General features: G+C 44.8%; 1 protein-coding gene across 2 annotated transcripts in view; it reads left to right on the top strand.

Moving 5' to 3' along the window:
- The window catches only part of LOC120996606 (ecto-ADP-ribosyltransferase 5-like), a 107488-nt gene that overhangs the window by 14364 nt on the left and 66385 nt on the right, over window positions 1–26739 (top strand). For both annotated transcript variants that reach the window (XM_040426634.1, XM_040426635.1), the window contains exon 2: window positions 2739–2801. In XM_040426634.1, coding sequence (XP_040282568.1) covers window positions 2739–2801 — 63 coding nt within the window. The remainder of the gene's footprint in view (window positions 1–2738; window positions 2802–26739) is intronic.

Below are 26739 nucleotides of genomic sequence, written 5' to 3' on the forward strand. Positions count from 1 at the left end.
TTAACAAAGTTTGTAAACCCAGTTTTGAATACCTTGAGGGGTGTACTTTCTTAGATGGAGTCACTTTTTTGAAATTTCTATTCTAGGGGTGCAACAGGGGGCTTCAAATGGGACATGGTATAAACAAAACCAGTCCTACCAAATCTGCCTTCCAAAACCCATATGGTGTTCCCCTCCTTCTATGTGCTACCGTTCGGCCAAACAGTAGTTTACGACCACATATGGGGTGTTTTTGCAAACTACAGAATCAGGGCAACCCATTTTGAGTGTTGTTTGGCAGTTAACCCTTGTTTTACTCCTGGAAAAAATTGATTATATTGGAAAATTTTCCAAAAAATAGAAATTTCAAAATTGTTTCTCCATCTGCCATTAACTCTTGTGGAACACCTAAAGGGTTAACAAAGTTTGTAAACCCAGGTTTGAATACCTTGAGGGGTGTACTTTCTTAGATGGAGTCACTTTTTTGAAATTTCTATTCTAGGGGTGCAACAGGGGGCTTCAAATGGGACATGGTATAAACAAAACCAGTCCTGCCAAATCTGCCTTCCAAAACCCATATGGTGTTCCCCTCCTTCTATGTGCTACCGTTCGGCCAAACAGTAGTTTACGACCACATATGGGGTGTTTTTGCAAACTACAGAATCAGGGCAACCCATTTTGAGTGTTGTTTGGCAGTTAACCCTTGTTTTACTCCTGGAAAAAATTGATTATATTGGAAAATTTTCCAAAAAATATAAATTTCAAAATTGTTTCTCCATCTGCCATTAACTCTTGTGGAACACCTAAAGGGTTAACAAAGTTTGAAAAAACAGTTTTGAATACCTTGAGGGGTGTAGTTTCTAGAATGGGGTCATTTTTGGGAGGTTTCTATTATCTAAGCCTCACAATATGACTTCAAACCTGAACTGGTCCATAAAAAGTGGGATTTTGAAGATTTCTGAAAATTTCAAAATTTGCTTCTAAACTTCTAAGCCTTGTAACATCCCCAAAAAATAAAATATCATTCCCAAAACAATTCAAGCATGAAGTAGACATATGGGGAATGTAAAGTCATAACAATTTTTGGGGGTATTACTATGTATTACAGAGGTAGAGAAACTGAAAATTAGAAATTTGCTAATTTTTCAAAATTTACGGTAAAAATTGTATTTTTTTATGCAAAAAAATTAACTTTTTTGACCCAATTTTAGCAGTGTCATGAAGTACAATATGTGACGAAAAAACAATCTCAGAACGGCCTGGGTAAGTCAAAGCGTTTTAAAGTTATGAGCACTTAAAGTGACACTGGTCAGATTTGCAAAAAATGGCCTGGTCCTTAAGGTGAAAATGAGCCCGGTCCTTAAGGGGTTAAAAAGTTGGTTTTTGAAAATTTCTGAGAAAGTTCAAGATTTACTTCTAAACTTCTAAGCCTTGTAACGTCCACCAAAAATAAAATATCATTCCCATGGGGAATGTAAAGTAATAACTATTTTTGTAGGTATTACTATGTATTATAGAAGTAGAGAAATTGAAATTTGGAAATTTGCTAATTTTTCAAAAATTTTGGCAAATTTGGTATTTTTTTATAAATAAAAAAGAATTTTTTTCACTTCATTTTACCAGTGTCATGAAGTAAAATATGTGATGAAAAAACTATCTCAGAATGGCCTGGATAAGTCAAAGTGTTTTAAAGTTATCACAAAAATGGCCTGGTCTATGCAAAAAATGGCCTGGTCTTTAAGGTGAAATATGGCCGTTTTCTTAAGGGGTTAAGGGTTAAGTGTGGAGACTGGACACTCTCCACACGCTGTGGCTGCTCCCAGAGCAGGCAGAATACGTGTGTCTGTGTAATGTACTAATTCACTATCCAGTAACATAAAAGCTGCAGTATATAATAGATTAGATACTGATTGTGCTGGTCGGTTCTGAAGTATGAAGAGTATATAGGAATTACTATTGGGTTCTGTTTGTATGTCTTTGTGTGCATTTACCTGTGGTACAGAATTTGTCAAAAGACGAGAGAAACTCCTCATTCTGAAGTTCTGCTCGTTTCCTATAGAAGGTTCACAGATATCTAGCCTAACCTAACTAGAGAATCTGTTAATATAAGAGATTATACATAGCAGGATAACCAAAAAGTTCCGGGATCGCTACCCTGATCAGGTTGCTATGGGAACTATTTCTCCCAAGGAAGAAAGGGAAGAAGAGGTTATTCCCAAGATTACGATGAAGGACTTGATAAAAATAGAACATGTGAAATGGGCAATTAAGGATGCTACTCTTAAGAAAGCGTCTGGATGCCACTAGATGGAGAAGTGGATGGAGAAACATGGGTATAAAGCCCAGGTGAAGGCATGGCTGATTACCTCAATGAGGCATGATCCCAAATGATAATGTTTTAGCGTTGGTACTTCTGCGGTTGCTTCCCCACCCGTATCAGGCACACAGAGCAGACTTTACAATTATGTAATGAGCAACGTCTGATTTTTAAGTATTGTAACCGCCTTAAAACACTCAGCTACTCCCATTATCATAAAGGTATAATAATAAAGATTTTTGGGGTGGTCTCTCAAATCTCCTTAGATCCAGCACCTGTGTCTGTGTCTCTGTTCAGCAGATTTCATTATTTACTTACTTTGTACCTGGAAATTGAACTACTATGACAGCAGCGTCCAGGCAATGTGGACGTGGATCTGCTTGCATTGGCTGATGTCCCACTGTCAGCCTGTCCTTCATAACTTTCCTAAATCTCTTCACAGGTCAAGATGATTGTCCAATATGTGGTGGCCGCGTGCGTTGTCCTCCTCTTCTGCTCCACACAGGTAACTATACATTATAAGTCAGCAGTTAGGAGATCTTCAGGAAAGACCCCTCTTGTGACCCAATGTAAAACAGGGTCAATAGGATCCGGCCTAACAAAGGATCTTCTGGTGAGACTGAGGTTTGACACAAAGGTCCAGGAGATGACAACCACATGGGAAGGAGCAAATACTCACCACTAGTATTTGCTTCTTATAAGGGGACTCACCAATAATTGATCCTCTGCCTACGATGATGATGATGTCATTATGGAGGACATGTATACGTTTTATAAGGACTGGGAAAGTCAGGATCCTCTGTTGTGGTTGCCTAAGGAACCCCAGACACTGAAATGAATGAGACATTCATGTCCAGCCCTGGAAAATGATGTGGCATTGTCAGGGCTAGAAGGTTTCATCATCATCATCCTCATCATCACATAGCTAACAGGTACATCTTCTAGGTAAAAAAACAAAAAACAAACCTTGAATTTTCTGGACCGAGTTTTGACAGGGAGAGAGCTGCAGCAGAAAGGACCCACTCCCCAAAAAAGATTGAACCCTTGACCTGTGTCAGGGAGAGAACCTCAGCAGAAAGGTCCCCTGAGCTGTGAGAGGAAGAGGCTAGAAAGCGGATAGGAAAGCCTTCTAGCTGGGATACAGCTGCAACAGAAAGGACACACACCTTGAACTGTGATAGAGAAAGAGCTAAAGCAGAAAGGACATACCCTGAGTTGTTATAGGAAGAGATCTGAAGCAGAAAGTACACATCCCTGAGATGTGATAGGGAGAGAGCTGCAACAAAAAGGACAAACCTCCTGAGCTGAGATAGGGAGATTGCTGCAGCAGAAAGACATGCCTCCTGAGCTGTGAGAGAGAGAGCGAGAGCTGCTGCAGAAAGGATATGCTCCTTGAGCTGAGATAGGGATAGAGATGCAGCAGAAAGGACACATCGCCTGAGCTGTCAGCCTGAAATATATCTAGCAGAGCTGTTGGAGCAATGAATGGAGAGATCTCTGGATCCATTTGAGGTACGGGGCTGGTTCTGGCTTTGTTAGAAAGACAAGGTCCTGTGCTAGATGAATCAGATTTTTTAACTTTTATTTTGGGACAACCCCTTTAAAGGAGTATTCTCATCTTAATGATCATACCTTATTTCATTAAGTATGTGCCAATGATCATTTTTGCCAATATAAACTTTTATTACATTTCTACCTTTCTAGGTCAAATATTGTGGATTGTACCCCAGTGTTTGATTTGGTCTCCCCTAGAAACGTCCACCTCCTCTGGAGCGAGTCCCTGGGCCGCGCTTGCGCAAAAGCTCCTCTTCTTTCTTCTGGCCTGCCGCTCAGTCATCACATGAGCGCGCACGCCGCCCAATGCCGCGCATGCCCTGAGCGTTGCCGCTTCACAAACAGAGCCGCGCATGCTCTGTATGCAGCGGCCGTAGAGGGAGAGAATGGTGGAGGAGGAGGGGAGCTGTCAGCCTTCAGCAGCGCAGCCCTGATCAGTGAATGGTGAGGAGCACGGGGCTGCGCTGCTGTGTGTAACTGTGCCGATCCCCCCTTTCAGGTGGTGGAGTAGGAGCTCAGCTGTCAGCGTTCAGCAGCGCAGCCCTGATCAGTGAATGGTGAGGAGCACGGGGCTGCGCTGCTGTGTGTAACTGTGCCGATCCCCCCTTTCAGGTGGTGGAGTAGGAGCTCAGCTGTCAGCGTTCAGCAGCGCAGCCAGGGTCAGTGAATGGTGAGAACGGGCTGCGCTGCTGTGTGTAACTGTGCCGACCCCCCACCCCCTTTCAGTTTCATGGTTGGCCAAGTGGAACCCCATGCTGGCAGCTGATATCAGCTGTTAACCCCTTCCATCCCGCAGTCCTTAGGGACCTCTGTATGGAAGGGGTTAACAGGGATGGAGCTGCCTCCCCATCGGGCGCTGCGCTGCTGTGTCAGCCCCGATGGTTACCATGGCAACCGGACGCCTTCACAGGCATCCGGCTTGCCATGGCATAAAGGGTAGTGCGCGGCGAGAGGCCGCCGGACAAAAAGTACTACAGGTCCAACTTTTTCGTCCGACGGCCTCTCACAGCGCACTGCCAGGACGGAGAGGCGGCACAGCGAAATAGCGGCAGGACAGATCCGACAGGCTGTCCTGCCGCTAGTGTGAAAGTACCCTAAGCCTGATCAGGCTCTTGCTAGGAAGAAAGGAGCCTGACCAGGCTAAGTGTAATAGAAAATACACTGCAGTACACTATACAGTGTAATGCATTGTATTATAGAGGCATCAGACCCACTGGATCTTCAAGAACCAAGTGGGTCTGAGTAAAAGAAAAAAAATGAAAAAAGTATTAAATAAAAAATAAAGTGTTTTATAAAAAATAAAATAAAGGTTTCACATGTAAAAAAAATCCCAAGTAATTAAAAAATTTTAAAAATAGAAACAAATAAATAAAATAGACATATTAGGTATCACCGCGTCTGTAAAAATCAGCTCTATAAAAATATCCCATGAACTAACCCCTCAGATGAACACTGTAAAAAAATAAAAATAAAAGCAATGCCAAAAAAGCCATTTTTGTCACCTTACATCACAAAAAGTGCAACGTCAAGTGCTCAAAAAGGCGTATGTCCCACAATTTAGTACCAATAAAACCGTCACCTCATCCAGCAAAAAATTAGCCCCTACATAAGAAAATCACTCAAAAAATATTAAAAAAAACTATAGCTCTCAGAACACGGAGATATTAAAATCAATTTTTTTTGTTTCAAAAATGCTATTATTGTGTTAAAGTGAAATAAATAAAAAAGTACACATATTAGGTATCACCGTGTGCGAAACAACCTGCTCTATAAAAATATCACATGACCAAACCCCTCAGGTGAACACCATTAAAAAAAACTGTGCCAAAAAAGCCATTTTTTGTCACCTTACATCACAAAAAGTGTAATACCAAGCGATCGGCATATGTCCCCCAAATTAGTACCAATCCAACAGTTATCCCATACTGGAAAAAATGTATGCAGCACGGAATCTGGATCCAGCTGCGCATAGAGGGGGTGTGCATTGGAGCGATCGGAGGAGAGTGCAGGGACACGGGGACAATTTTATTTAGTGGCAGAGCTGTATTGAAAGCTGTTCAGCGACAGTGCTTGTGGGGGAGGGGGAAGACAGATGTAGCAGAGCTGTATGTGCTTGGGGGAGAGATCAATAGACAGATGTAGCATAGCTGAATATGTGGCAGTTCAGACAAAGTGTTGTTGGAATAGAGAAACACAACTGATGTAGCAGAGCTGTATATGCCGCAGATCTGACACAGTGCTGGTTGGGGAGGAGAAGATAGATGTAGCAGAGCTGTATATGCCGCAGATCTGACACAGTGCTGGTTGGGGAGGAGAAGATAGATGTAGCAGAGCTGTATATGCCGCAGATCTATCACAGTGCTGGTTGGGGAGGAGAAGATAGATGTAGCAGAGGTGTATATGCCGCAGACCTGACACAGTGCTGGATGGAATAGAGAAACACACTGATGTAGCAGAGCTGTATATGCCGCAGACCTGACACAGTGCTGGATGGAATAGAGAAACACACTGATGTAGCAGAGGTGTATATGCCGCAGACCTGACACAGTGCTGGATGGAATAGAGAAACACACTGATGTAGCAGAGCTGTATATGCCGCAGACCTGACACAGTGCTGGATGGAATAGAGAAACACACTGATGTAGCAGAGCTGTATATGCCGCAGACCTGACACAGTGCTGGATGGAATAGAGAAACACACTGATGTAGCAGAGCTGTATATGCCGCAGATCTGACACAGTGCTGGTTGGGGAGGAGAAGATAGATGTAGCAGAGCTGTATATGCCGCAGATCTGACACAGTGCTGGTTGGGGAGGAGAAGATAGATGTAGCAGAGCTGTATATGCCGCAGATCTATCACAGTGCTGGTTGGGGAGGAGAAGATAGATGTAGCAGAGGTGTATATGCCGCAGACCTGACACAGTGCTGGATGGAATAGAGAAACACACTGATGTAGCAGAGCTGTATATGCCGCAGACCTGACACAGTGCTGGATGGAATAGAGAAACACACTGATGTAGCAGAGCTGTATATGCGGGAGTTCAGACAAAGTGTTGTTGGAATAGAGAAACACACTGATGTAGCAGAGCTGTATATGCCGCAGACCTGACACAGTGCTGGATGGAATAGAGAAACACACTGATGTAGCAGAGCTGTATATGCCGCAGACCTGACACAGTGCTGGATGGAATAGAGAAACACACTGATGTAGCAGAGCTGTATATGCGGGAGTTCAGACAAAGTGTTGTTGGAATAGAGAAACACAACTGATGAAGCAGATCTGACACAGTGCTGGTTGGGGAGGAGAAGATCGATGTAGCAGAGCTGTATATGCATCTATACTGATAAAAGGTCTATGGTTTATACACAACTGTAGTAGAGCTGTATTGGAAAAATCTGCATCAGTGCTGGGTGGTGGGGGATGGTCATGTTTTATGGGAGTCAAAAGCACAGATCATATGGCTACTGGCGGACATGCTTGTGGGCTAATGTATAGTAGTGAATTATTGTTTTGCTGCACAGAATGGATTTGTAAAAGATAAGATAGGTTCTATGTGTAAAACTGTATTCGACTGCAGGACAGTGACCTTTTACTGTGTAAATAAACTGACCAGTGCTCTCTGAGTGACGATTCCCCAGCAGGGGGAGGGGCCTCACACACTGCAGGCTGCCAGACTGATGACTCACCCTATCCACATGAAGGAGCACGCAGGACTCAGCTCTCAGTGTGATGTCATAAGGAGGCGTGGCCGGCCTTCACTCTAGCTGCCTAAGCCCGCCCAGCCTTGGAAGTGAATTCTGCTGTAACTGCAGCTCTGGCTGATTTAGCAAGATGGGAATAGCCCTTTAAGGAATGTGGAATGATCACTTTATCTGCAGTGCTGTGTTTACGCAGTGTAGTGCAGGCATCCTCAAACTGCGGCCCTCCAGCTGTTGCAAAACTACAACTCCCAGCATGCCCGAACAGCCTACAGGTATCAGCCTACAGCAGGGCATGGTGGGAGTTGTAGTTTTACAACAGCTGGAGGGCCGCAGGTTGAGGATGCCTGGTGTAGTGAGTTTTACACCGGACACGTACTGTACACAGCGCAACGCCGTACAGTGTCTAATCCGACATTACAGGAAGGCGTCTTTCCGAAGGAGACTCAAGACTGGGCCGTTTGCCACTTTGAAAGCATTTTTTTTTATCCGGCTATGTCATGAATTTTTGTGTCTTTTTCTCTGTGATAAATGAGACTTTATTTTATGGATTTCCTATGTTATTTTTTATATCCAGGAAGTTTTTCGGCTTTTATATTATATATTCCTTTTATTACATTCTTTCCGCTGTATCTACATAGGAGATATAGAGGTCATGGATTCTGCAGTGTGCGCTAATGGCTTTGTTCGTATTTTTTGTTATTTTGTTTAGTTATTTATTTGTATTTTATCCACTGTGCACCCCCCCCCCCTCCCTAATATCAGGATCATGGTGGGAATGATGGGGTGGCAGCTCTACTCTTCTCTGAATAGGACTAAATAAATATGTAGTATACAGAAAGGGAGCACAAAATAAATAGAACTTCCAAACCTGCAGTTTATGATGACACTATACTAAATGAAATCAAGCAAAGAAAAAAAACAAAAAACACCGGCACTCTAAATCTGAGGTCACGCAGAGAGTTGTATATATATATAATTTACAGGGTAATATAAAAACACAAAGAAAGTCAAATGATATAAAGTAAAATAAAATCAGATATATAATTCCCCTAAAATGTAAAGGTATTGATTGTAGAGCCAACTACAATGTAATCACCTGAAAAGGTATTTTCTTGTCTCAGAACAGGGTGTACGGGTATTGTATCAGGTCATTACACCAGACGCGTTTCGAAGTCTATTCCCGACTTCTACCTCAGTGGTTACCACTTCCTCAGGGCAGGCAGTTGATGGAACCTGCTGACACAATCTTGATAATCCCATCTGTTATGAACGCACCTGGAGTGAGTCGGGATACAGTCTGCACTGGACATCTTGTTCTAGCTCTTGCTGCCATCTTGTGGTGATATCGAACTTGCTCCAAAAAGTAACAATGACTTACCTTACAGTGTTGCAAATTTATGTAAATCAATGAACATTAAATTCATGGCAATATTATAGTGCCACATGTTGGCCACAAAAGACGGAGGCGAGTACAGACAGATCTGATGCGGACTGAAATTTGGTCCATAATGTCAGAGAAATAGTACAATATATCGTTTTATTTTATGTACATTATTGTATATTTTTCTTTTCAGGTGATTACATTGTAGTTGGTTCTACAATCAATACCTTATATATCTGATTTTATTTTACTTTATATCATTTGACTTGTGTGTTTTTATATTAACCAGTAAATTATATATATGCAACTCTCTGCGTGACCTCAGATTCAGAGTGCCGGTCTTTATACAGCATCTATCTTCTTTTATATGTTTTCTGACCGGGTGAGTCAGGCACGACTTAGAGCACCTAACCCTAGTCGCTTAACAGGTGAGCCACTATATCTTCTGTATTCTAAAAAAAAAACACGTTGCTGCAATTTAGGGGACTGCACCTCGCTTGTCTGTGGGATTTAAATTAGTTAATAAGTTCTCCCCTATGTGCAAGGGGATGCGGTCGACCTAAGAATCAAAACCTAGACACTTTGCTGGTGAAAGGATTCTCTGCCGACAACGCCCGCAGAGTCAATTTTATTAGTTGTATATTGGGAGGGGTCTAACCACCTCCCCCTTTAGCCATAAATTTTAATATAATCCAATCACAAGTATTTATTTAACCATTTGCTACTAGCGCCGTACATGTACAGCGATAAAGCGACGGGCAAACATTGCGCTGTTTCAAATAGCAAAGACCCGCGGTTAATGACCGCAATCGGCAATAATGCTGATCGCAGTCAGTAAAGCCTGTAGATGCCATGCTCAAGTGAGATCATGGCATCTAAAGGGTCAAAAACCCTGAAGCTTATGCTTCTGGGCTTCTTACCGGCATCCTCTGCAGCCAATGAGGATGCCGGTAATTGATTGATTTTAATGCACTGGGTCTTGCTGAAGAGACCTAGGGCAGTGATAGGCAAACTGCGGCTCTCCAGCTGTTGCAGAACTACAACTCCCAGCATGCAAAGACTGCATACAGCTTTCAGCCTACAGCAGGGCATGGTGGAAGTTGTAGTTTTGCGACAGCTGGAGAGCCGCAGTTTGCCTATCAGTGACCTAGGGCATTAAATCTGCAATTCTTATTTTGGTCAGCAGGTGGTAGGCCAACATAAGAAATAAGCAATTCTGAACAATTAATGAATATTAAAAAAATTCATGGTTGTTCAGAATAAAAAAAAAAATATTGGATTTTGTAGGCTCAAATACGAGCTTCAAAATCATTAAAAAGTTTTTAAAAAAGCTGTTAAAAATATAAACATAAATTTTTTTAAAAGTATAAAAGTTTAATTCACCTCCCTTTCCGTAGAATAAAAAAAAAAAATACATAAATAACAAAAAATATAAACATCATGGGAATCAAGGCGACTGAAAATGCCCGTACTATTAAAATATAAAAATATTTTTCCAATATGACGAATTGCGTAACGGAAAAAAGGGTCAAAATAGCCAATTTACCATTTTTTCTTCACTTCTCTTACCCAAAGAAATATAATATAATGTGATCAAAAAGTCACACACACTCCAATTGTATCATTAAAAACTACAGATTGTCCCGCAAAAAATGTACCCCACACAGCTCAGTAGATATAACTATTAGAGTTGAGCAGACACCTGAATTTTCGGGTTCGACGGGTTCGGCCGAACTTCAGAAAAAAGTTAGAGATCGGGACCCGAACTTGACCCGAACTCGACCCCGAACCCTATTAAAGTCAATGGGGACCAGAACTTTTAAGCACTAAAATGGCTGTAAAAATGTCATGGAAAGGGCTAGAGGGCTGCAAATGGCATCAAAATGTGGTTAAGAGCATGGCAAGTGCTCTGCAAACAAATGTGGATAGGGAAATGACTTTAAATAACATAAAATACGTAAAAATTTAAAATAATAATCTTGATCTAGGAGGACGAGGTACATATTGAGTAGGAGGTTGAGGAGGCGGTGGATGTGGCAGTGTAGGTGGAAGCGGCGGTGGAGGAGGAGGTAGCCTACACTGCTTTTTGGTTTTACATTTATTTATATTTTTTTAAATTAGGGTACACCCCAAAACATTGGGAAATATAACCTGTGATAACCCCCTCCAGTCGTGCTAAACACACGTTCAGACAATACATCGGCTGCAGGGCGGGCCAGCACCTCCAAGGGGTAAAGGGCTCAGGCCATGTGCCCAATTTAGAGACCCAGAAGTTGCAGGGGCTGACCCCTGTCAGTCAGTACGTGTAGGCGTGTGCATACTTACTGCCCCACCATGTCGCACGTCCCCGTGATGTTCACCATCCATTTGGATATCTGCTCTATCAACTTTCGATGTTCTTTTCTGCACCTACCATGGTGATCACGGGTGGCGGGAAATCAGGGTTCCAGGCTGGAGAGGGAGCTTGAGAAAGAGAGACCTCATCCAAGGGAGGATAAATTTTTTCAAATTTAAAATTATAGAGCGGAAATATGGGACAAATTATTAAAGTGTAAAAGTGGGACAACTTTTCAAAGTTTAAGCATTGAATAAAAGGATGTGGCGCGCATTAATTAATGAAGAATTTATAAAATTTTATTCCCTGTCAACTATGCAGAGCAGGGGTTTCTATCCGGCAAAATTTGAAAAATGTTACCTGACAATGTAATTGACGATTTTTTTAAATTTATGTTCCTGTCACCTATGTAGAGGTGCCCCAGTGACATCCATCATCCATTTGGATATCTTCTCTATCAACCATGTTGATCACGGTTATCGGCGAATCAGGGTTCCACGCTGGAGAGGGAGTGTGAGAAAAAGAGACCAAATTTAAGGGAGGTAAATTTATTTTAAAAAATTGGGATCGAGCGGAAATATGGGAAAAGTTATTGAGGCGCAAATGTGGGACAAATTACGGAAGCTTAAATGTGGGCCAAAAGAGTAAAGCGGAAATATGAAAAAAGTTATTGAGGCGCAAATGTGGGACAAATTGCAGAAGCCCAAATGTGGGGCAAAAGAGTAAAGCGGAAATCTGGGAAAAGTTATTGAGGCGCAAATGTGGGACAAATTACAGAAGCCCAAATGTGGGCCAATAGAGTAAAGTGGAAATGTGGGACAAAGTATTGAAGCGCAAATGTGGTACAACTTGTTAAAGTTTAAGCATTGAATCAAAGGAGGTGGCGCGCATCAATTAAAGAAACATTTCTGAAATTGTATTCCCTGTCACCTATGCAGAGCAGGGGTTTATTCACGTCTAAAATTGTATAATGTCAACCCAAGAATGTAACAGAAAAATTACAGAAATGTATTAACCTGTCTACTTGTTAGAGCAGGGGTCTATGACAGAAAACAATTGTTTATTGTCACCCGAAAATGTGAAAGAAAAATTATTGAAATTTATTAAGCTGTCAACTAGGTAGAGGAGGGGTATATTACACCCAAAAATTTGTGATTTTCACCCAAAAATGTAACAGACATTTATTTATTTATTTTAACCTGTCTACTCGGTATAGTAGTTGTATATCACACCCAAAAATTGGTGAATTTCACCAGAAAATGTAACAGAATTATTATTTTTTTTTAACCTGTCTACTACGTATAGCAGTGGTACATCACACCCAAAAATTGTTGAATTTCAACTGAAAATGTAACTGACATTTTTTTTTTTTTTTTTTAAATAATTATCTTTATTAATTGGTATATCAAACAAATTACAATGCAAGGAAAAATACAAATAAGAGTTGTTTTTTTCCCTAATTCCCTACACCCACCCCCCTCCCCCTACCTGTGGTGCGTCAAAAAAAAAAAAAAAAGAGAAAAAAATTTATCACAACTAATCAAGTCCTCCAACCACCCCATATCTTAGTCCACTTCTCCTCAGCTCCCCTCTGTTTATACATGATTTTCTCATAGTTTTTTTACCTTATCAATTAGGTTTATCCATATATTTATATCTGGAGTATATCGAGCAAACCAGGTCCGACCGACCAACACTCTGGCCAACATCAGTATCCTACCCAGGAAAATCTTTTGATACTTATGATTATTTATTTTGGAGAGATCATTAAGCAAGAATACTTGTGGTTCAAAAGGCATTCGTATTTTTAGTTTATACATAATAAAATTATTGATGGTATTCCAATAATTTATAAGTTCTGGGCAGGTCCAGATCATATGAAGATAGTCCGCTCCTGAAGTGTCGCATTTAGGGCAGTTAGACGTGTCTCTTAGTCCACATTTATTCATCCATAAAGGAGTGATATATAATCTGTGGCAAATATAAAATTGTACTAAAACATGGTTGAAGTTCTGGGATAGTGAACGTAAATTCCGTATTCTCCCACCCTTCTGGTTGTAAATTCGGACAATCCACCTCCCACGCTCTTTGTCCTGGTGACTGTATATCACTAAACCGTGCCTTGAGTAATAGCTTATATATATTTGAAATCTTCATTCTAGGCCGTGTCCTCCCTGTCCAGTCATTCAGGAAGGATGAACTATCTATATCCAGCACCAGTTTATCGTCCAGACTAGATAGTACTGAACGCAATTGAAAATATCTAAGCCATGAAAAGTTTTCTATATTATGTGTCATCTCTATAAATGGCTTAATGTCTCTATCCTTTACTACCTGTGAAATATACAAAATTTTATTCTTTTGCCAAAATATGTCCACTGCACTATCATCTAGCCTTTGTAAGTGCACATTGTGCCAAAGAGGCGTGAACGTAAGTGAACCCTTTACCTTCAACCATGTCCTAGTAGTAGCCCACACTTTCAGGAGTAGTTTTATAGTCTCTCTGTAGCCCCGCTCATAGCTCTTCAGTAACCCGGATTCCAACAGGGTAAATATATTATTATGAGCGTAACTAGCTACCAACTTCCCCAACAATGCACTGTTTTCTGATTCGTAGCACATCAATAGCTGGGCTGCAATAAAATAGCCTTTGAAGTAAGGGAGATTTAAACCCCCGCACTCCAATGATTTATACAAATATTCCAACTTTATCCGAACTCGTTTTCTTCCCCATATTAAATCATTAATTATTCTTTCCATGAGTTTAAAGTACTTGTCTTGTATCCAAATAGGTGTATTCCTAAGCACATAAAGAAGTTGTGGTAATATCACCATTTTAACCAATGAAACTCGGTCAGCTCTAGATAGGGGAAGTCTCAGCCAGATCCCTATTTTAGCTCTAATCCTTACCATTATGGGGATCAAGTTAGGTTGTACAAAATTTTCAACCCGGGGTGATAGAATCAAACCCAAGTATTGAAAAGTGTCAACGATGTCCAGCTGTGTCACAAGAACCTCATTCTGTGGCAGGGGGTCTATTGGCATCAAACTGGTCTTAGACCAGTTTATAAGAAGGCCGGACACCTCACCAAATGATTTAACCATTTGAATAATTCTAGGAAGAGTTATTTCCGTGTGGTCTATAAAGAAAAGGACATCGTCCGCATATAAGGAGATACGGTCTTGCACTCCTAACGTACCAAATCCTTTAACCTGATCGTCCTGCCTAATAGCCATCGCAAGGGGTTCAATATAAATATCAAATAACAATGGGGATAGTGGGCAGCCCTGCCGCGTACCTCTATTTAAATCAATACTACTACTCAGGATCCCATTAAGACTTAATTTTGCCCTTGGAGATCTATACAATAGTTTGAGAATACCTATAAATTTTTCCCCAAAGCCCATCCTTGCCAGAACCTTCCAGAGGAAGCGCCACTCCACCCTGTCGAAGGCCTTAGAGGCATCCAATGACAGGATGGAGCGAGCGGTCCCCCCAGGGGCCTGTATATTGGAAAAGAGCCGATGCAGATTATGATGGGTGCCCTTGTTTTGAATAAAGCCGTTCTGGTCCGGATGGACGATAGAGGAAATAACCCTAGAAAGCCTTGTGGCCAGAACCCTCGCAAGAAGCTTTACATCTGCATTAAGCAGTGAGATTGGTCTATAAGATTCTAGATCTAGAGGATCCTTGCCTTTTTTGGAATTAATGTTATTACAGCTTCCATCATTGAATCTGGCAACTTTCCATCCTCCACTGATTCAGAAAAGACCTCCAGCAGTCTGGGGAGAATACAGTCCCCATATTTACTATAAAATTCATATGGGAGTCCATCTGAACCAGGGGTTGAGTTGGCTGAGCATAGTTTAATAGCTCCCTCAAGTTCCTGAATTGAGACCTCTAGTTCAAGTGCTTTCTTTTGCGCCTCAGTAATAGTTGGAAAAGCGATCCCATCAAGATAAGAATCCATCTTATCATCTGTGATCTTAGATTCGGCTTTATACAAATCCAGGAAATAGTCCAGAAAGGCCTTCTCTACAGGACCCTGTCCACTAACCATCCTACCATTAACCAGTCGAACATTATCTATATATTTTTTAGATTGCTGGCTTGAGATCACTCTGGACAAAAGTTTACCAGGTCGCCCTGACTCCGTAAAATATTTTTGCCCCTTAAAAAAAAGGGTCTGTTGGCCTTATCCAATAAGAAGTTAGAATATACTTGTGTGGCTCTTTGCATACTTTCCCTATTCTCCTCCGTCTTATTCATTTAGAAGGATTCTGTCGCCAGTGATGCAAGTTCTTCTAGATTTTTCAGTTTTTTCCCGTACTCCTTTCTGAGGTTCGCGATATTACTAACCATCATTCCCCTCATATACGCCTTAAAGGTGTCCCATACCACTTGAATTTTTGCTGAGCCATGGTTATTATCCTAAAATCAGCCAATTTCATTCTGGATTATTTCATGTGTCTTTATTACTGATAACCAGTAAGGGTTTAATCTAAACGGTGGTTTTTGTGTGTGTCTTTCCTGGATTAGGCAGAGTTCGAGGAGTAGCGGTGAATGGTCCGATATTGACCTCGTTTCATATTTCATTCGCTTTACCAGTTTCACATGTTTACTACTTATCAGTGCAAGATCTATTCTAGACATAGATTTACCTGCTTTACTAAAGCATGAAAAAGCCCTTTTCCCCTGTCCTAAATATCCCCAGAGATCTTCAAAACCAGCCTCCAAGCAAAACTGTGCCAGGGGAGACCCCTGGACCGGACTATCTCCCCTGACACTCGTAGAGACCCTATCACGTAGAGGATTAATGACACAGTTGAAATCACCAATAATCAATGCTGGACACTCTGGCCATTTATCCATAAATAAAAACAAAGAATTAAGAACCGAAAAGGACAATGGCGGTGGAATGAAGACAAAAGCCAAAATACATGTCTTCCCCCTTAACCTACAATATAGGAAGATAAATCTCCCCTGCTGGTCGACAGAGGATGCCTCACAAACGAAATCAATCAATCTATGTATAAAAACAATAACACCTCTGGAGTAACTGGAAAAAGTAGAGTGATACGTATGCGCAGCCCATCCCCTACCGACCACCCTAGAGGTCTCTTCAGTGAGATGGGTTTCTAACAAGCATACTATTGCTGGTAAGTGGACCTGTGTCAAATCAAAAACCGCTTGTCTTTTTCCTCTGTTCCGCCAAACCATGTATATTCCAGGCAATAATTCTAGTCGACATTATCAAAAGCGGTTAGGTGGGGCAAGAGGAAAAAAAAAAAGAAAAAGGAAAACAATTTAGACGCACCACAGCCCGACCCCACCCCAAACCCCACCCCCCCGTACAGGTAATCCACCACATATTGTAGTGGATTTCTCTCCTATGACCATCCCTCCCACACTCCCCCCACTCGGCCATCCCTATTAAGAAGTGGAAAAAAAGAGAATTGAGGGTATAAGCCCCTTATAACAATTATTATTCCCACCAAATCCTAAAACGATTAAGTCACAGATCGTTTCGTTCAAGCCAGTCCGCGGCTTCATCTGGGGTATCAAAAAATAGGATTTTGTCATTGAAAATGATCCGCAATTTTGCTGGGAACATAAGAGAATATTTAATACCCCTTTCTCTTAGCCTCTTTTTAACCATCATAAATGTGCGTCTCTTTTCTTGTATGTCTTTTGAGAAATCTGGAAAAAAGGCCAATCTATTACCATTATATACAACCGGTGAGCATTCCCTCTCCCTTCTCAATAACATATCTTTATCCCCTATGGCCAGTAACTTAACAAGAAGTGTCCGAGGTTGTCTCCCTGGGATTGGTTTACCCCCTGGGACCCGATGAGCTCTTTCTATCATAAACAGTGGGGAGAACGAGTCCTTCCCAAAATTCTCAAAGATTAACTTCTGTATGAATTGGGTTGAATTCTTCTCTTCAGCACCCTCTGGGATCCCTATTATTCTCACGTTATATCTTCGTGATCTATCCTCAAGGTCCACCACCTTTTTCTTCAGAAGGTTGCACTCTAATTTAAGTGTGGAGACTTCAGAGTTTGTTTTTTGGGATTCGTTCTGTATCAGGGCAACGGAGCTCTCAAGATTGTTAACTCTGTCTCGCATTTTTGACAAATCATCTTTTATTAGTCCCACATCAACTTGGATAAACCCAAGTTGGGTTGTAACAGCCTGTATTAAATCCCCATTTTGTTTAACCGCTAGCAATATTTCTTCTAGCGGAGAGGAGTTGTCATTAGGGATAACTTCCCCCATTATACCATCTTCCTCTTCAGGGTATCTGGAGGCTTTTTGTGGTTCTATCTCAGACACCTCAGAGTCGTCATTTTTTTTAGCGACAAGTTCCTTTTGTCCGCCCCTTGTATTAACCCTCGGAGACCTCAGGAACTGGTCTATTTTTGTTGTTTCAAAAGTTTTTGACCCCGGTTTCTGACCGGAGAGGTCGACCGAGCGCCTGCTAGCTTTTGGAGCCATGCCCTGTTCCTGTATATCCTTTTATCTTTCTCTTTTTTTTTTTTTTCTTTTCCCCTTCCCTTCTCTTTCTCTTCCTTTCCCTTTTCCTCTCCCTTCTTCTTTTTTTTCTTTTCTTTTTCCCTTCCTCCTTTGCCTTCTGCTTTCCTCTTTTCCTTTCCCCTTTTTCTCTCCTTTTATGTTCTTTTTTTTTTCTTTTTCCTTTTCTTTTCTTTCTCTCTTTCTTCTCCCCTTCCTTCCTTTCTCTCCTCTCCTCTTTTCTTTTTCCTTCCTCCCCTTTCTTCTTTCTTTTTTCTTCGTCTCTTTCCTTCTTTCTTTCCTTTTCTCTTTTCCCCTTTTTTTTTCTTCCTTTTTCCCTTCTGCTCTATCTCCCCTTTTTTCTCTTTTTTTACTTTACACTTTATGCTTTGTAGTTTTATTCCTTTTATATTTGTATCAAAAATTTTCTTTTATTTTGCCTTTATAGCCACCTCACTTTTTTCCTCAACAGTAAGGATGGGTAACAATAAGCCCTTGAATATATTGTAGGATAATGAAGCAGTTTTAACTAATAACTAGCATCAAAGGGAGAGGACATAGGGGAGGCAAAAGGAGGCAAAAAAGGAACAGTCTCACCGCTCTCAACGCTCCCCGACCGTCCACACGGAAAACGCTGTCGCCGACCAGGGCTGGAGAGCCAGGAGACACACCAACAACCAGAGAGGAGAGACCACAGTCTCCAACAGCCCGTCAGCCGAAGTGATCACAGCAAGGTTAGTAAGGTTAATAAGGTTAGTCCCAGCAGTGCAGAGGGAGAAGGGTCAACAAAATCTGGAGGCACGAGGAGGAGATCAAATATAACGAGGGGATCGGGCAAAGCCCCCAGGCGAAGTCCGTCCGGCAGCCCGTCAATCGCAGCGGGGTTAGTCACGATCACAACGAGGTTAGTCACAGCGGTAGCGGGAAGGAGGGGAAGCGGATCGGCAGAAACTGGAGACACGGAGATGAGGTCAGGTATAGGGGGGGAGGTCAACAGAACTCCCAGGTGAAGTCCAGCAGCCCGTCCAGCGGCCCGTCGGTCGAGACTAGAGTTGAGCGAACACCTGGATGTTCGGGTTCGAGAAGTTCGGCCGAACTTCCCGGAAATGTTCGGGTTCGGGATCCGAACCCGACCCGAACTTCGTCCCAAACCCGAACCCCATTGAAGTCAATGGGGACCCGAACTTTTCGGCACTAAAAAGGCTGTAAAACAGCCCAGGAAAGAGCTAGAGGGCTGCAAAAGGCAGCAACATGTAGGTAAATCCCCTGCAAACAAATGTGGATAGGGAAATGAATTAAAATAAAAAGAAAATATATAAAAATAAACCAATATCAATTGGAGAGAGGTCCCATAGCAGAGAATCTGGCTTCACGTCAGCAGAGAATCAGTCTTCATGCCATAGCAGAGAATCAGGCTTCACGTCACCCACCACTGTAACGGTCCACTGTCACATATTTAGGCCCAGGCACCCAGGCAGAGGAGAGAGGTCCCATAACAGAGATTCAGGCTTCATGTCAGCAGAGAATCAGTCTTCATGTCATAGCAGAGAATCAGGCTTCACGTCACCCACCACTGGAACAGGCCACTGTCACATATTTAGGCCCAGGCACCCAGGCAGAGGAGAGAGGTCCCATAACAGAGATTCAGGCTTCATGTCAGCAGAGAATCAGTCTTCATGTCATAGCAGAGAATCAGGCTTCACGTCACCCACCACTGGAACAGGCCACTGTCACATATTTAGGCCCAGGCACCCAGACAGAGGAGAGAGGTCCCGTAACAGAGAATCTGGCTTCATGTCAGCACAGAATCAGTCTTCATGTCATAGCAGAGAATCAGGCTTCACGTCACCCACCACTGGAACAGGCCACTGTCACATATTTAGGCCCAGGCACCCAGGCAGAGGAGAGAGGTCCCATAACAGAGATTCAGACTTCATGTCAGCAGAGAATCAGTCTTCATGTCATAGCAGAGAATCAGGCTTCACGTCACCCACCACTGGAACAGGCCACTGTCACATATTTAGGCCCAGGCACCCAGGCAGAGGAGAGAGGTCCCATAACAGAGATTTAGGCTTCATGTCAGCAGAGAATCAGTCTTCATGTCATAGCAGAGAATCAGGCTTCACGTCACCCACCACTGGAACAGGCCACTGTCATACATTTAGGCCCTGGCACCCAGACAGAGGAGAGAGGTCCCGTAACAGAGAATCGGGCTTCATGTCAGCACAGAATCAGTCTTCATGTCATAGCAGAGAATCAGGCTTCACGTCACCCACCACTGGAACAGGCCAATGTCACACATTTAGGCCCTGGCACCCAGACAGAGGAGAGAGGTCCCGTAACAGAGAATCTGGCTTCAAGTCAGCACAGAATCAGTCTTCATGTCATAGCAGAGAATCAGGCTTCACGTCACCCACCACTGGAACAGGCCACTGTCACATATTTAGGCCCCGGCACCCAGGCAGAGGAGAGAGGTCCCATAACAGAGATTCAGGCTTCATGTCAGCAGAGAATCAGTCTTTATGACATAGCAGAGAATCAGGCTTCACGTCACCCACCACTGGAACAAGCCACTGTCACATATTTAGGCCCAGGCACCCAGGCAGAGGAGAGAGGTCGCGTAACAGAGAATCTGGCTTCATGTCAGCACAGAATCAGTCTTCATGTCATAGCAGAGAATCAGGCTACACGTCACCCATCACTGGGACAGGCCACTGTCACACATTTAGGCCCCGGCACCCAGACAGAGGAGAGGTTCATTCAACTTTGGGTTACACCGCAATATAATGGTAAAATGAAAATAAAAATAGGATTGAATGAGGAAGTGCCCTGGAGTAGAATAATATATGGTTAAGGGGAGGTAGTTAATGTCTAATCTGCACAAGGGATGGACAGGTCCTGTGGGATCCATGCCTGGTTCATTTTTATGAACGTCAGCTTGTCCACATTGGCTGTAGACAGGCGGCTGCGTTTGTCTGTAATGACGCCCCCTACCGTGCTGAATACACGTTCAGACAAAACGCTGGCCGCCGGGCAGGCCATCACCTCCAAGGCATAAAAGGCTAGCTCTGGCCACGTGGACAATTTGGAGACCCAGAAGTTGAATGGGGCCGAACCATCAGTCAGTACGTGGAGGGGTGTGCACAGGTACTGTTCCACCATGTTAGTGAAATGTTGCCTCCTGCTAACACGTTCCGTATCAGGTGGTGGTGCAGTTAGCTGTGGCGTGGTGACAAAACTTTTCCACATCTCTGCCATGCTAACCCTGCCCTCAGAGGAGCTGGCCGTGACACAGCTGCGTTGGCGACCTCTTGCTCCTCCTCTGCCTTCGCCTTGGGCTTCCACTGGTTCCCCTGTGACATTTGGGAATGCTCTCAGTAGCGCGTCTACCAACGTGCGCTTGTACTCGCGCATCTTCCTATCACACTCCAGTGCATGAAGTAAGGTGGGCACATTGTCTTTGTACCGGGGATCCAGCAGGGTGGCAACCAAGTAGTCCGCACACGTTAAAATGTGGGCAACTCTGCTGTCGTTGCGCAGGCACTGCAGCATGTAGTCGCTGATGTGTGCCAGGCTGCCCAGAGGTAAGGACAAGCTGTCCTCTGTGGGAGGTGCAGGGCCGCTGATAGGCCAGTACAGCTGGCCCAGTTGTACCGGGCCCGGCTGGCAGGGGGGCCCGGGCAGCCTCGACATAACCAATTAACCACCTCCGGACCGCTGTACGCAGATTCGCGTTCCGGAGGTGGCAGCCCTGTGCTCAGCGACGCATATACGCGTCATCTCGCGTGAGCCGGGATTTCCTGTGAACGCGCGGACACAGGCGCGCGCGCTCACAGGAACGGAAGGTAAGAGAGTTGATCTCCAGCCTGCCAGCGGCGATCGTTCGCTGGCAGGCTGGAGATGTGTTTTTTTTAACCCCTAACAGGTATATTAGACGCTGTTTTGATAACAGCGTCTAATATACCTGCTACCTGGTCCTCTGGTGGTCCCCTTTGTTTGGATCGACCACCAGAGGACACAGGTAGCTCAGTAAAGTAGCACCAAGCACCACTACACTACACTACACCCCCCCCCGTCACTTATTAACCCCTTATTAGCCCCTGATCACCCCATATAGACTCCCTGATCACCCCCCTGTCATTGATTACCCCCCTGTCATTGATCAACCCCCTGTAAAGCTCCATTCAGACGTCCGCATGATTTTTACGGATCCACTGATAGATGGATCGGATCCGCAAAACGCATCCGGACGTCTGAATGAAGCCTTCCAGGGGCATGATCAATGACTGTGGTGATCACCCCATATAGACTCCCTGATCACCCCCCTGTAAAGCTCCATTCAGATGTCCGCATGATTTTTACGGATCCACTGATAGATGGATCGGATCCGCAAAACGCATCCGGACGTCTGAATGAAGCCTTACAGGGGCATGATCAATGACTGTGGTTATCACCCCATATAGACTCCCTGATCACCCCCCTGTCATTGATTACCCCCCTGTCATTGATCACCCAACCTGTCATTGATCACCCCCCCTGTCATTGATTACCCCCCTGTCATTGATCAACCCCCTGTAAAGCTCCATTCAGACGTCCGCATGATTTTTACGGATCCACTGATAGATGGATCGGATCCGCAAAACGCATCCGGACGTCTGAATGAAGCCTTACAGGGCTTACAGAAGGCGGCGTCTGGGGAGGGGCCAAGGGCGGGGCCAGGGGTGTGGCTGAAGGAGGGATCAGGGGGTGGAGCTGAAGGGGGCCCCGTCATGTATGCTGTACGGGGCCCCATGATTTCTATCAGCGGCCCTGGGGAGGTGTATCGTCATCATCCTGTGTTTCCCCCCAGCCACGCACCAGTGATGGGCCCGAGCTGCTTTGGGTGCCACCCCGCTGTGAACATGCTTCATCCTCATCCTCCTCCACCTCCTCCTCATCCTCGTCCTCATCCTCCTCCAGTAGTGGGCCCTGTCTGGCCACATTTGTACCTGGCCTCTGGTGTTGCAAAAAACCTCCCTCTGAGTCACTTCGAAGAGACTGGCCTGAAAGTGCTAAAAATGACTTCTCTTCCTCCTCTTCCTCCTGGGCCACCTCCTCTTCCATCATCGCCCTAAGTGTTTTCTCAAGGAGACATAGAAGGGGTATTGTAACGCTGATAACGGCGTCATCGCCACTGGCCATGTTGGTGGAGTACTCGAAACAGCGCAACAGGGCACACAGGTCTCGCATGGAGGCCCAGTCATTGGTGGTGAAGTGGTGCTGTTCCGCAGTGCGACTGACCGTGCGTGCTGCAGCTGAAACTCCACTATGGCCTGCTGCTGCTCGCACAGTCTGTCCAGCATATACAAGGTGGAGTTCCACCGGGTGGGCACGTCGCATATGAGGCGGTGAGCGGGAAGGCCGAAGTTACGCTGTAGCGCAGACAGGCGTGCAGCAGCAGGGTGTGAACGCCGGAAGCGCGAACAGACGGCCCGCACTTTATGCAGCAGCTCTGACATGTTGTGGTAGTTGCGAATGAACTTCTGCACCACCAAATTCAGCACATGCGCCAGGCAAGGGATGTGCGTCAAACCGGCTAGTCCCAGAGCTGCAACGAGATTTCGCCCATTATCGCACACCACCAGGCCGGGCTTGAGGCTCATTGGCAGCAACCACTCGTCGGTCTGTTGTTCTATACCCCGCCACAACTCATGTGCGGTGTGGGGCCTGTCCCCCAAACATATGAGTTTCAGAACGGCCTGCTGACGTTTACCCCGGGCTGTGCTGAAGTTGGTGGTGAAGGTGTGTGGCTGACTGGATGAGCAGGTGGAAGAAGAGGAGGAGGAAGCTGAGTAGGAGGAGGAGGAGACAGGAGGCAAAGAATGTTGCCCTGCGATCCTTGGCGGCGGAAGGACGTGCGCCAAACAGCTCTCCGCCTGGGGCCCAGCCGCCACTACATTTACCCAGTGTGCAGTTAGGGAGATATAGCGTCCCTGGCCGTGCTTACTGGTCCACGTATCTGTGGTTAGGTGGACCTTGCCACAGATGGCGTTGCGCAGTGCACACTTGATTTTATCGGACACTTGGTTGAGCAGGGAAGGCACGGATCTCTTGGAGAAGTAGTGCCGGCTGGGAACAACATACTGTGGGACAGCAAGCGACATGAGCTGTTTGAAGCTGTCTGTGTCCACCAGCCGGAATGACAGCATTTCATAGGCCAGTAGTTTAGAAATGCTGGCATTCAGGGCCAGGGATCGAGGGTGGCTAGGTGGGAATTTACGCTTTCTCTCAAATGTTTGTGAGATGGAGAGCTGAACGCTGCCGTGTGACATGGTTGAGATGCTTGGTGACGCAGGTGGTGGTGTTGGTGGTACATCCCATGTTTGCTGGGCGGCAGATGCCAACGTTCCTCCAGAGGCGGAGGAAGAGGCCGAGGTGGCGGCAGCAGCAGAAGAGGCCGAGGCGGCAGCAGCAGAAGAGGCAGCAGGGGGAGCCTGAGTGACTTCCTTGTTTTTAAGGTGTTTACTCCACTGCAGTTCATGCTTTGCATGCAGGTGCCTGGTCATGCAGGTTGTGCTAAGGTTCAGAACGTTAATGCCTCGCTTCAGGCTCTGATGGCACAGTGTGCAAACCACTCGGGTCTTGTCGTCAGCACATTGTTTGAAGAAGTGCCATGCCAGGGAACTCCTTGAAGCTGCCTTTGGGGTGCTCGGTCCCAGATGGCGGCGGTCAGTAGCAGGCGGAGTCTCTTGGCGGCGGGTGTTCTGATTTTGCCCACTGCTCCCTCTTTTGCTAAGCTGTTGGCTCGGTCTCACCACTGCCTCTTCCTCCGAACTGTGAAAGTCAGTGGCACGAGCTTCATTCCATGTGGGGTCTAGGACCTCATCGTCCCCTGCATCGTCTTCCACCCAGTCTTGATCCCTGACCTCCTGTTCAGTCTGCACACTGCAGAAAGACGCAGCAGTTGGCACTTGTGTTTCGTCATCATCAGAGACGTGCTGAGGTGGTATTCCCATGTCCTCATCATCAGGAAACATAAGTGGTTGTGCGTTAGTGCATTCTATCTCTTCCACCCCTGGGGAAGGGCTAGGTGGATGCCCTTGGGAAACCCTGGCAGCAGAGTCTTCAAACAGCATAAGAGACTGCTGCATAACTTGAGGCTCAGACAGTTTCCCTGATATGCATGGGGGTGATGTGACAGACTGATGGGCTTGGTTTTCATGCGCCATCTGTGCGCTTTCTGCAGAAGACTGGGTGGGAGATAATGTGAACGTGCTGGATGCACTGTCGGCCACCCAATTGACTAATGCCTGTACCTGCTCAGGCCTTACCATCCTTAGAACGGCATTGGGCCCCACCAAATATCGCTGTAAATTCTGCTGGCTACTGGGACCTGAGGTAGTTGGTACACTAGGACGTGTGGCTGTGGCAGAACGGCCACGTCCTCTCCCAGCACCAGAGGGTCCACTAACACCACCACGACCATGTCCACGTCCGCGTCCCTTACTAGTTGTTTTCCTCATTGTTACCGTTCACCACAATAAGAAAAATATTATTCGGGCCAATGTATTAAATTAAAATTCAGGCCTTTGTTTACAGACACCTAACACTGTCTGGCTATCTATTTAGGTACCGTATTACACTAATACACGCACAGCAGTAACGACAGATTTGGTTGAATATAAATGTGAGGCCTATTTTTTACACGCTGTGTGACAGATATACCTTTAATCACAGAATTAGACTTGTATCTGCACGGTAGCGTGTGTCAAGTTTTTCAGAATGACACTATCCGCACCTTGAATCTAAGATATCCTTTTTTGGATAGATTTAAAGTAGGTCTGATACAGCAGAAACTACTAATTTTGAGAATGGCAAATTTGGGAATAGTTTTTCAACCCAGAACAAAAACTGTGCTTTTACGGTCACTACAAATAACTTGACCAGCTAAAACTGTACAGATTTGGAGGAATATAAATGTCAGGTCTATTTTTTAGGTGCTGGGTTTCAGGCTCAACTTGCCCCTGATGTAGTATATGGCCAAAAAATAACCAGACTATTGATGGTTAAATGCACTTGGTGGTAGCTTGTGCTGGCGCACCACAAGTCACAAAATGGCCGCCGATCACCCCAGAAAAAAGTGATATAAAAACGCTCTGGGCAGCCTAAAAAAAGTGAGCAATTCAATATCAGCACTTCAATGATCCACAGCTGGAGATCGATCACAGAATGAAGTCTTTTGGAGGAGTTAATCTGCCTAATCTCGCCCTAACGTCGCAGCTGCAACCTCTCCCTACACTTGTATCAGCAGAGTGACGTGCAGCGCTACGTGACTCCAGCTTATATAGAGGCCGGGTCACATGCTGCACTGGCCAATCACAGCCATGCCAATAGTAGGCATGGCTGTGATGGCCTCTTGGGGCAAGTAGTATGACGCTTGTTGATTGGCTGCTTTGCAGCCTTTCAAAAAGCGCCAAGAAAGCGCCGAACACCGAACCCGAACCCGGACTTTTACGAAAATGTTCGGGTTCGGGTCCGTGTCACGGACACCCCAAAATTCGGTACGAACCCGAACTATACAGTTCGGGTTCGCTCATCCCTAGTCGAGACATACACAGCAGGGTTAGTCACACCGGTACAGAGAGGAGAAGGGAGGATCGGCAGAATCTGAAGACAAACTCCACACACATTCAGCAATCAGGGCAGCAGCACATACCCCGGTCATAAGGAGGATAGGGCTGAGAACCACCGCGGAGACGCCAGGGGGATCAGGATAGCGGGATAGCCGAACCGCGGGGAGGACGGAGAGCGTGACGTACTCTGTCTATGTCATCACGTCATCACCTTATTTTTATTTTTTAACTGTCTACTCGGTATAGCAGTGGTACATCACACCCAAAAATTGGTGAATTTCACCAGAAAATGTAACTGACAATTTTTATTTTTTTACATGTCTACTAGGTATAGCAGTGGTACT

Source organism: Bufo bufo, chromosome 3, assembly GCF_905171765.1.
Source record: "Bufo bufo chromosome 3, aBufBuf1.1, whole genome shotgun sequence".
Lineage (NCBI taxonomy): Eukaryota > Metazoa > Chordata > Amphibia > Anura > Bufonidae > Bufo > Bufo bufo.